This window comes from Symphalangus syndactylus, chromosome 13 (genome assembly GCF_028878055.3).
Source record: "Symphalangus syndactylus isolate Jambi chromosome 13, NHGRI_mSymSyn1-v2.1_pri, whole genome shotgun sequence".
Taxonomy (NCBI): Eukaryota; Metazoa; Chordata; class Mammalia; order Primates; family Hylobatidae; genus Symphalangus; species Symphalangus syndactylus.
The window spans coordinates 89563105-89575177 of record NC_072435.2 but is presented as its reverse complement, the minus strand read 5'-3'; the positions used below and the strand labels follow the sequence as shown (position 1 = coordinate 89575177).

The 12073-nt window shown below is 42.6% G+C and overlaps 1 protein-coding gene across 5 annotated transcripts in view; it reads right to left on the bottom strand.

Annotated features, from left to right (window-relative positions):
* Window positions 1-12073, bottom strand: part of PLXNC1 (plexin C1) — a 160542-nt gene that overhangs the window by 75008 nt on the left and 73461 nt on the right. For all 5 annotated transcript variants that reach the window (XM_055238457.2, XM_063614243.1, XM_063614244.1 and 2 more), the window contains exons 7-9: window positions 10366-10453; window positions 7966-8068; window positions 7422-7508 (exon numbers count right to left, since the gene is read on the bottom strand). In XM_055238457.2, the coding sequence (XP_055094432.1) occupies window positions 7422-7508; window positions 7966-8068; window positions 10366-10453 (278 nt within the window). The remainder of the gene's footprint in view (window positions 1-7421; window positions 7509-7965; window positions 8069-10365; window positions 10454-12073) is intronic.

The following is a 12073-nucleotide window of genomic DNA, read 5'->3' as shown; positions in this document are numbered from 1 at the left end:
CTCTATGTCCAAGGATTTCTATATATTCAAATCAAAATACCATTGACTATAACCATCACGGCCCTATGTTGTCCAGCAATTAACCTCAGAATAGTCTACTTCCTGTAGGTTACATTTTAAAGACTTCAGGGTTATTTTTAAATGGCTGCACAACTTGAACTTATTTAATAAACTACTATGAGCTCTGGTTTTCACTCTCTGTTTTGTATAAGAAAGCACATTAGAAACTGGTTAATTAGGAGATTTATAGAATACCCGATCCTTTTTGTTTTTTATTTTTAACTAAGTCATTATAGGATATTGGAAATAGCACAACCACTAAGAAATAGTTATCTTTCAAAAGGTCTAAGAGGATTACTTCTGACAGTAAGAGTACCTTTTGTGAAGTCTGACGTCAACACAATTCAAATTACCATGACATTAATGGAGAAAATACTGCTATGATTGAAAAGAATATTGGAAAGAGGTGCATTAGGAGGGCTCAGTTTATTAAGGCCAAATTGTACTCTATTAATCTGTTTAAAAAAATCGGAATATAGCAAAGCTCTCTGTAGGCCTGGACCTGAATCAACACTCAGTAAAACATCTCTCGGATTTTCACTCGTGAAATTAGTTCAAACAGGACTAGATAAAAAGTCACATGGATTCAAAACCAGCTGGAAATCTGAAACCGAAGGACATTAGATAGATGAAAGGTAGCACAACTAATTAAAGGAAGGAGTCCTGTAGGGCCCTACAGGAGTGAGTATTCGGTTCAGGATTATTTAACATCTTTATTAATGACTGAGAAGAGGATGGAACTAATATATTAATGAAATGTATAAATTGGTAAGAGTGGTAACCAGCAGTGGAAATGGGAAAGAGTAAAAGGAGGTGAGATATGGAAAGAAAATAGCAAAATATAGGTCCACTCAAGAAAAATCAGAGCGTGAAACGGAACAAAATGGTTATCCATTTGATGCTTAGCCCCTGGGACAAATGCCTTTTCACGGGGGCCCCTCGGTACAGACTCCAGGGAACTTGAGATGTGATTTCAGTTGGCCCTGGAAATGCCAATAGTGAGCAGTGCCTCGGGACACAGAGCTTGAGACTTCCAGGGAGAAGGTGACAGACCAATGCCCTGTGCGAAGAGATCAAGACTCACTTCTCTGAGCTGCAGACTCTAAAAGGAGGCTGACTTGGCTGCCAAGCCCACCCTCTGAACAACCCGCTATTCCTCTTGGCACTTGAGCCTTCTGAGTGTGGCTCCCCAGACCTGGACTGGGTGACCAAAACTCCAGGGCCAGGGAGGACAGCTCTTCCCAGCCAGTGGAGGGCCCTGATTCCAATTTAAACCCAGCCCCTCAAAGTCCACCCCTTGGCCAAGACTCGACTCATGCATGAGATTCTTGCTGCTCCCCTCTCCCCAGGGCCTCGGTTGCCTCACTAAGCCTCTTCTGCTCTCCCTGTCTTGGAGCAGATGCCCAGCCGTGTCTAGGTCTGACTCCTTCCCTCTGATCACACCCTGCCCCACCCCTTTCTCCCATGTCTTTGAGGTTAATACACTCCTCCCACATCCTGGCCAGGTTGGAGGTCTTGCTCCTACCCTACATGTGTGGCATGGATCGGGGGCAGGCTTTGACAGTCTAATGCCAAGAGAAGCCAATATTAGAGTCCTTTCCAGACTGACTTTTATTAATATCATCAGTAGTATGGTTTAACCAATGTTTAAATTCAATTTAGGGCATACAATGTAGAGTAATGGTTAAAACTCTGTTGAGTCAGATTGCCTGGATTCATATTTCTTACCTACCATTTGCTCTCTCTGAGCTAAAATTTCCTTATCTATAAAATGGGGAAAATAGGTCCATTTTGAGGCTTAGATACTCTGAGCTTAGGGCATGGCACAGGCTCAGCAAATACTAGCTACCACTGTTCATTTGAGTACATTCTGGCATTCTCTCTTGTATCTTTTTCTGTTGTGCACATGCAACTGCTTCATGAAAATGAATCTTATTTCCTCCAAAATATTATAAGTTCTACCATGTAAGCTCCATGCAGCCACACACTTTGCCTGCCTGTCTAGCACATAGTAGTTGCTCAACAAACAAATTTTGAATGAACGAATAAATGAATGATTATAAGTTAATTCTATAGTACCTGGCCCTATGCTAGGCCCATAGAAGCTACTCAGCAAGGTATATGTGAAATTTAGTTTCATTCTTGAAGGCAAGGTCCCCAAAAGCATTCATTTGGATTGCCTGTGAGAGATCAAAAATGCATAGTCAAAAGTGATGGAGGGGCCGGGTGCGGTGGTTCATGCCTGTAATCCCAGCACTTTGGGAGGATGAGGCAGGCAGATCACCTGAGGTCAGGAGTTCAAGACCATCCTGGCCAACATGGTGAAACCCTGTCTTTACTAAAAATTGGAAAAAATTAGCTGGGCATGGTGGCGGGTGCCTGTAATCCCAGCTACTTGGGAGGCCAAGGCAGGAGAATCACTTGAACTGGGGAGGCAGAGGTTGCAGTGAGCCAAGATTGTGCCACTGCACTCCACCCTGGGCAACAAGAGTGAAACTCCATCTCGGGGGGGAAGAAGTGATGGAGAAAGGGAAGAGGAGGTGCAAGGAAGAGAAAGAACCATTTGAATGTAAATTGCCAGGGGATATCACTTTGTATGCTTTATTTCTGCCCTATAGTGATAAGCATATTGAGGGTAATAACAAATATTAGGATGACATCATATCATAAATCTTCACAATCTCGTTGAATGCACAAAGGAGAGGGGAGCTATCTCTGGTCTCAGTGAGTGAAGGCACCAGACCTGAGAATGTTAAGAAATCGAAGGAGAAGTTGTCAGGTCAGGGTGGCAGGGCCAACGGTCCCTGACAAGGTTTCAACTACTAGATATGTGGAGAGAAACAGACAGACGGTCAGACACTGGCCTTTATAGCTTGAAATACTCCTCCTCCGAGGTCATACATAGATTTTTGAGCTCATTTCTCTATTGTGGTCACACTTTTCTGTAACTCAGCTCCCTTGGCAGATGATGCTATACGTTTCAGGGTCAGGATACAGGGGTAGGTCTTGGGGTCATGAAACAGTGTGAGGGCTACCGGCCTAGTAGGGACTGAACCAGGACCCTATCTCATAAGTACCAGATCCTTGGATTAGAAAACTCATACACTAAAAAAATAAAATAAGATACCTTGAATAGCATTCCATTGCCACTGAAGAATAAAGTCAGCACTCATAGGACTGGTATGTGAGGCCCTATATATGCAGGCTCCAGGGTCATTTCAACCTTGTGTCTCATAATTTCCTGTATCCTCTGTGCCTGCTTAGGGTTTCCTCTAGTGTGTGTCCTGGAATCTTCTGGCTCCTACCCCCACACTGTGCTTATGCTGGTTCCTCTGCTTCGAATACCCGCATCCATGTGTCTGGATGCTTCTCATCCTCAAAGGTGGGCTGAAATGCCATCTCCATCAATCAATCCATCCATCAATCAAAGACTTAACCAACCACACTGATTAAGTGTTTTCAGCTTCAAGGCACTGGGTTTAAGCGAACAGGAAGGACTAAGACAAAGCTCCGGGCACAGAGAGGCTCTCTGTATACTTTCTTGTACTTTCCCTATATTAATATTTTTAAAATCTTGTATTGTTACTCATGTACTCATGGATAAGATTCTTGAGACTGATGGCCAGAGATGTGCCTGATTCATTTGAATCCTCCTCATGGAATCTGTGGAGATCAGTATAATTGCATCTAATAGGTGTGCAATAAATGCCTCTAGAAAGAATCAACTCAAGTTCAGGATCCTAGACGCCTAGGACAGTACCTGCTCCATTCCTAGTGCCTAGCACACAGGAAGTACTCGGTACCTATGTGGTGTGGGCAGATGCATTGAAGCAAAGCTGTGAGTGACTTCTCTGGTAGAAACAGAATCACAAAGACATTGGGTGCTTTGTTCAAGGCCAACATGAAGGCCCAAAGTGGAAACCAGAATGTTACACATTCCACCTGATAATGAAAGACAGCAGTGTTTGACAGAGCACGAGAAATCCCTCCTGTGACAAATAACACTCCATTCCCTATCAAACAAAAGAGAGATTCTGCTCTGAGTCACATATTTAAAGAAAACATGTCAGTATCAACAAAATGTCTTTCTCCATACTTAGAGGGGTAATCCACAGAGAAGCACTGAAAACAGATCTGGGCTTTTGTTTATTTTCAGCCTTCTTCTTCTCTTGTGGTGACCCCAGTCCTTTTAACCACACAGTTCAAAGGGTGCAGAGAGATACACTGCAGGAAACCAGGATGTAGTGACTTTATGATATTTATCTTTAAAATTAAAGAAGTTTAAAAAGCCGTTGCCTGGACCACGACTCAGCGATAAAAAGGAATGAATTATTGATACATAAAAGAACTTGGATGAATTTCCAGAGAATTATGTTGAGTTAAAAGAGCCAGTCCCCCAAAGGGTACATCTGGATGATTCCGTTTATATAAAATTATTGAAATGATAAAATTATAGAAATGGAGCCGAGATCAGTGGTTGCCAGGCATCAGAGACGGAGAATGGGAGGGAGGAGGGAAATGGATGTGACTGTGAAAGGGCAACCTGGGGAGCCTTGTGACGATAGAGCTGTTCTGTGTCTTGACTGCTGTCAACGTCAATATCCTGACTGTGATGTTGTGCTATAGTTTTGCAAGATAGTACTATTGAAGGAAACTGGGTAAAAGATGTTAAGTATTATTGTCTCACAAGTACATGTGAATCTACAATTATCTCAAAATTAAAAGTTTATTATTTTCTAAAACAATCTTGAAAAAGAAGAACAAAGTTGAAGAATTCACATTTCCTGATTTCAAAATTTACTTTACAAAGCTACAGTAATCAAACAGTGCAGTACTGCCATAAAGACAGACATAGACCAATAGAATAGAAAAGAACACCCAGAAATACACTCTCACAAATATGGTGAAATGATTTTCGACGAGGGTGCCAAGACCATTCAATGGAGAAAGGACATTTTTTTCAACAAATGATGTTGGGAAAACTGGATATCCACATGCAAAAGAATGAAGTTAGACCCGTTTCTTATGCCATATATAAAAATGAACTCAGAATGAATCAGAGACCAAAATATAAGTGCTACAGACCTTTACAAATAAATATAGAGAGTTTCATGACATTGAATTTGGCAATGATTTATTGGATCTGACACCGAAAGCATGGGCAATAAAAGAAAAAATAAATGAACTGGACTTCATCAAAATTTAAAACTCTGTGTATTATAGGGCACAGTCAACAGAATGAAAAGGAAACCTATGGAATGGCAGAAAATATTTGCAAATGATATATCTGATAAGGGGTTCATATCCAGAATACATAAAGAACTCCTACAACTCAACAACAACAAAAATAACCAATTTTTAAAATGGGCAAAGGACTTGATTAGACATTTCTCCAGAGAAGATATACAAATGGCCAGCAAGCATACACAAAGATGCTCAACATCATTAATCATCAAGGAAATTGCAAATCAAAACCACAGTGAGATACCACCTGACACATATTAGGATGGCTACTATCAAACAAAATCGAAAATAACAAGTGTTGGTGAGGATGTGGTGAAACTGGAACCCTTGTGCACTGTTGGTGGGAATGCAAAATGGTATTATTGCTATGGAAAACGGTACAATGGTTCTTCGAAAAACCAAAAAGAGAGTTACAATACAATCCAGTAATTCCACTTCTGGGCATATAACCAAAAGAACTGAGAGCAGGGTCTCGAAGAAATAGCAGCACACCCACGTTCCTAGTAGCATTATTCATCATAGCTAAAATGTGGAAGCAACCCAAGCATTAATCCATGGATGAATGGTAAACAAAACATGGTATATACATACACTGGAATATTATTCAACCTCAGAAAAGAAGGGAATTCTGACCCATGCTACCACACAGATGAACCTTGAGGACATCATGCTAAGTGAAAGAAGCCAGCACAAAAAGACAAATTCACTTATATGAGGTACCTAGAGTAGTCAAATTCATAGAGACAAAAAATTAGAATGGTGGTTTCCAAGGGCTGGGGGGAAAGAGAGATGAAGTGTTATTATTTAATGAGCATAGAGTTTCAGTTTTGCAAGATGAAAACTGTTCCGGAGATGGATTGTGCAATGATGTGAATGTACTTACCACGACTAACTGTACACTTAAAAGCAATAAAAATGGGAAATTTTGTTTGTGTATTTTATCAAAATGAAAAAACAAACAAACAAACCCTGGAACAACAAAGTTTAATTAAAAAGAAAAAGCCACAAAGCCAATGTCTCCCTGATCCAAGTCCTTGTCACTGTGTCTTAGTTTTCCAAACCAATGGGATGAGAAAAGGAGCCCATTACTTAACAAGACCTCAAAGACTGCTAAAGTCTGGAGACACCTGAGCATCAAGCTTTTCTAATGCCTTTAATTAACTTCATATCCATTTGATTCACATTCCCTCTGCCTGTTACTTAATTCACTTGAAGTTACTATAAACTTTTCAGTAATGACTCAAAATGTGCTACTTATTTACCTTTGCACTTGACCTTAGGTAGCAGCAAATGGAGAAGTCAAAACCACAGATTAGAGAAATGGAAAATGGAGCCTTTTTCTCCCCAGAGCTATCATTTGTAATTTGTCTATTTCTGCTAGACTCCAAGGTTAGCGAGGGCAAGACTTACCCTCTTTTTGTGTTTATAGAGCATATAGATGCTCAATGAACTTTTGTTGACTGAATGAAGTTGTAAGCACAGCCATGTGTTCCGCCCAGAAATGTTTACATTGTCACGTCCCCTCTTTTCAAACATGACTGACATGGGGGCTTAGTAATTTACTATGAAGAAAATAAGGGGCATTTCCACGGAAAGTTCATGGATAAATAACTGCTTGTGAGAAGGCGAGAGAAATACACATTCTATAACAATTCTGGTTTAGCAGCGTTCACTACTGGTTAGATGTCCCTACAAAGTTGAAAAAAACAATGGAATCGAGGTTAGTTTGCACACTTTGCACAGACCCCCATCCACACACATAACCCCCAGAAACGCAATTATATAAGGTGCAAGTTGAAAGCCCTCAGATAGAACGCTAAAACTTCCTTCCAGCTCTTCCCCAGTGAGCTGCAAAGTCACGTTTACAATTTTATTTCGACCAGAGCAACATCGTTTTTCATAATTACAGAGTTTTAATTTATTTTATGTGAGTGTCCAGCCTTTGATGTATTGAGCTAATTAAGTGAAACTTGGTTAAAAAACCAAAGATACAAAAGGGAATTTTGGTAGAAAGTAAAATAGAGAATTTTCTTTAAGGAACCTAAAGTAGTACGAGTTGTGGTCATGGTCATTCAAAGAGAGGTTTTCCCCTCAACCACACAAAAATAGGGTCTGACCTGTAAAGCCTGGTTGGTTCTGTTCCCCTTGTTCTCCTTGGTTCTTCCTCCTCCTGATGTCTTCTCGACAGCCACTGGACACTGTTCCTGGAATGGAGAACATCCCTTCAACATCCAGATGGGTGGGAAATTCAAAGTGTGCAAAACAAACATAAAAGAGAAGGTAGGACTAGGCAGTCACAAACGTTTATTTTTGGTTAAACCTTTTTTTTTTTTTTTTTTTTTTTTTGAGACAGAGTCTCACTCTGTCACCCAGGTTGGAGTGCAGTGGCGCGATCTAGGCTCACTGCAACCTCCGCCTCCCAGGTTCAAGCGATTCTCCTGCCTCAGCCTCCTGAGTAGCTGGGACTACAGGCATGCGCCACCACGCCCCACTAACTTTGTATTTTTAGTAGAGGCAGGGTTTTGCCATGTTGGTCAGGCTGGTCTTGAACTCCTGACCTCAGGTGATCCACCCGCCTCGACCTCCCAAAATGCTCGGATTACAGGCGTGAGCCACCATGCCCGGCGGTTAAGACTTACAATACCAAAAATGTCACTTTACCTGGTTTCTCTCATAATCAGAAGGGTCGCAAGCTGTGAAGGGGTGGATACACCTTCTTGCACTTTTACACCATGCGCAGCCAGTTTCTACGCATGCTGGGCATCTGGCAACACAGAAAACTGACTTAATTCCTGCGTTTTAGGACAATGTTCACAACCTAGAATTTCCCTCTGTGATGTGGCATGCAAGCGTTTAAAAGAAGACCAAAAAAAAAAAAAAAAAAAAATCCCCGGACAAACATTCCTGTGAGGCTTTGTGCCCTGCTCTCGGAAGCTCTCAGGTTGATGGGCCAGAATGGCACCTGCAGGGGTGTTGCCATGGAAACCTGAAGCTGGGTCACCTGCTGGTCTGTAGATAATAGGAACCCAATGAATCTGTTTCTGAATCCAGTTCTGCTATTTGTCTACCCTCAGGTAAGTCCCTCTGGAGAGGCCTCTCTCCCCGCCTCTACCCACCCTGCCTTCCAAAATCAGAAAGCCCTCACTCACTCCAGCAGTCACACTGCCAACTGCCTGGAAGATGTGAGACAGAAAGTGTTAGCTGGCAAGCAGAGGCAACGAGGTGCCTGTGTTTGCTTTATAATCAAATTAAGGAAGAATTGTGTTTCTACTAATCAAATCACCTATCATGATTGGGTAAACTGTGGAGGACTTGAAAAGCACTTATGAGAAGGAGTGTTAAAAAGGGAAATCGGGGTTGATCTGGAAACAGGGCCAAGGGAGGCCAGAGGAAGCCTTACTTAGCTCCAGCAAGGGGTGCTAGCGCAGGGCCGGGGGACTCAGTTTGTTTTATACCTTCTCCAAGAAATCAGGAAACATTCTGAGATTCTGACCTACAGAAACTGCAGTTTCCATGGAAGGAGAAGACACATTGGCTTTTGCGTGGATCCGGCCACCTAAGTGAGCTAGAATCGGGTTTGTGATTTGCACGCTTCTTCTACCCCCGGGGTGTGATTACTGTACTAAGTGGTTTCCTAACAGGAAGCAGTTACTTATGGAAAGGGCACTCACCCTCCCCGGGGGACCTAGGTCTGAGGTCTGGTTCTTAATTACCGAGTTGTGGGACCTGGAGCTAGTCGGTTCCTTTCATCTGGCCTTAAAGTGGGCATCAGGGGAGCTACGTTATCTTTCAACTGTCTTTGAGCTATATAATTCTATTTAATTCTCCCCCTTTTTTCCTATTTTTATGAACTTCTGAGGCTTTCTGTAGCAATTTTTGTATTTTTTTCTCCTTAAATTCATTCTGTTTCTTAGCGATAATTGAACTGGGCCTTGTGTCATCTTTTTCAAAGTGCCTCAGTGGCAGAGATGAGGCCCAGGGGCTCCTGTTCTAATCATTCAAGAGCAGCCTCCCAGCTCAGCTTCAAGTTCAAATTCATTTTCCCCATAGAAACCATGGTTCCCAGGCCAGGCCAAAAGAAACTCCCATTTGGTGCTCACATAGCTGGTCAATCAAACCGTGGAGTGATCTACAGCACTGCTACTCATGCAGCCTCCCAAGATGCCCTGCAGGCCTCCATCCCAACTTCCAGTTGGAAAGTCAGGCATCTGAGAAACATATTTCCTCTGTCCTCTTGCTACTTTAGAAGCAAGGAGTGAGGTTTGGCACTAACTCAGGGGCCTATGTAGCTCAAAGAGGCCAAAGATGGTGAAAAGGGGGGCAGCAGGAACATGTTCTTTTGGTGAAAGGGACTTCACCTTGTCCTTCTCAAGTATGACTTTTTACCCCTACGCTCAAGGCTTCTCGTTCCACCCAAATTCCCGAAGCCATTCCAATCAGAAGAGAATCTAGCAGCGCTCCTTCTTCTTTTTATTGAGACAATCTCACTCTGTCACTCAGACTGGAATGCAGGGTGCCAACCCGGCTCACTGCAACCTCCGTCTCCTAGGCTCAGGTGATCCTCCCACCTCAGCCACCCAAGTAGCTGGGACTACAGGCACACACCACCATGCCTGGCTAACTTTTGTGTTTTTTTAGCGATGGCATCTCACTATATTGCCCAGGCTGGTCTCAAACTCTCCTGGGCTCAAGTGATCTGCCCACCTCGGCCTCCTAAAGTGCTGGGATTCCAGATGTGAGCCACCACGCCTAGTTTGTCCCTTCTTCTTTACTTACTTCAAGGCTGCCTCTCTGTCCTGGGAAGACATATTTCCCTGTGGGTATGAACACTTAAGCACAGTGGATCTCTCTCCCTCGCGGCGCCAGCTTACTAGTCAGGGCTAGAATGTGTGAGCGGAGCTTATTAGCTCAGTGGCTCTCCTATCTCCCATTACACCATGCTTCAAAAGGCATTTTGGAAAGTTCTGTCTCACAAAAGAGTTCTTTAGGAAATCGAGGAGTCAAACAAATAAGTAAATTAAGACAAACGAGAGAATATTCAAATTTCAAATAAAATCTTACTCTTTTAATGATGAGCAGTTGGTAAAGTTGAATCTGTCTGATAAATTCCAAGAACCAAAGGAGAACATCACGTTGACAACTGAAACATCTGGAGGGAAGGGGGGAAAAAGTCATTTATGGTGGAGTCCTGTTATAGTCAAGCATAGCTGTAAATGCACAAAAAGATAAATATTTTTGCCTCCTCTGCATAGTGGGCGGGAGCGTGCCAGCTGTTTGCTAACATTTCAATCAGTATGTGGTTCCTTCCCCATGGGCCATTCGCATCAGGCTGCCGAAGTGCACAGCTCAAGCCTCCAAACAGACTGAACCCACCTCGAGTTCCAAGCCTCCCATGGATAATCACTAGGAAGAAGCCATTTTACAGCTCATTTACATCTCATACTCTCCCAGGGATCACTATCTCAGCTTTTAATTGGCCAAGGCATAGGAATAAAACAAGTCACCAAGCAAGAAGTGCCTAGAACATGAAAACCGGAGCATTAGAAATCCTGCACCTTCAGAAAAATCCACGCTGCAAATATTTACCTAACATACTCTAAAGTGTAGTTTCCATAGGCTGGGTTCCACGATCCTCTTGGGGTCAACTGTCACCAAATCTGTGACAAAGGTTTTCTTATTTCCCTTTGAAAACCTACTCATTGGTTAGAAAACCCCAAAAGAACAAAATAACAAGGATTTCAAAACTACTAAATCAGCATTAGAGAAACATGGTATTTCCTGTATCTCTTTAAACATATACACTCTATCCAAGGTAGTGATTCCCAAACCCAGTTGTCTATCAGAATCACCTGAGAAATTTACAAAGCTATAGATCCCAGGGCCATGCCCCTAAATATTCTGATTTAGCAAGCCTGGGGTGGACCCAGGAGCCTGTGGTTGCATTGCTCCCCATGGAATGATTGTACAGAGCCCAGGTTTGGGGCCACAACACAAAGTAGCACCTTTCAAATCCCCTCTGTCCAGGGACCAGTGCTACTAACAAGGTATTAATATCTTTTCCCTTTGGTGAATTAATAGGAATAGGAGGTGGTGCTATTTATTTGTTTGTTTGTTTATTTATTTTAGTTGGGATGGGGTTTCACCATGTTGGCTAGGATGGTCTTGAACTCCTGACCTCAAGTGATCTGCCCGCCTCGGCCTCCCAAAGTGCTGGATTACAGGCATGTGCCACTGCGCCCGGCCGAGAGGGTGCTTTTTAAATCCAAGTCTTGACAAAATAAGAAGCTGGCTTGACTCCGTTGGCACCCCTCATTTTCTTATTGAAATTTTATTAGTGTGTGGTTCCCAAAGTCTAAAAACCCTTACTTTAAGGTACTTCTCCACAGCAATAACAGTCCCTCTGAAAGTCAGAATTCCACATAAAATTCGGTTCACGTACAGAGGGTGTGTGTGAAATGATCGTCTTCTGTTCTCAAGACAAAGAGGCTTGGAGGGCTGGCATGACCTCTCTGCAAAAGCCTCTGAACAGACACTTGTTACATGTGAGTAGAATGAACACGGGGACAGTCAGCTCAGAGGGACTCCCAGTGAAAATACACTCCAGTGGCATCTATAAGTGTCCGGTGATGAAGACTGCAAAAGTCATACTTTTTTTCAAGCACCAAATAGGCACAAAACTCTATTTGGAAATATCACAAGGAAATGAATATTCATGATTTCTTCTAGGAAAGCATTTACAGTTATTCTGGAAGAGGTAAAATAATTTGGG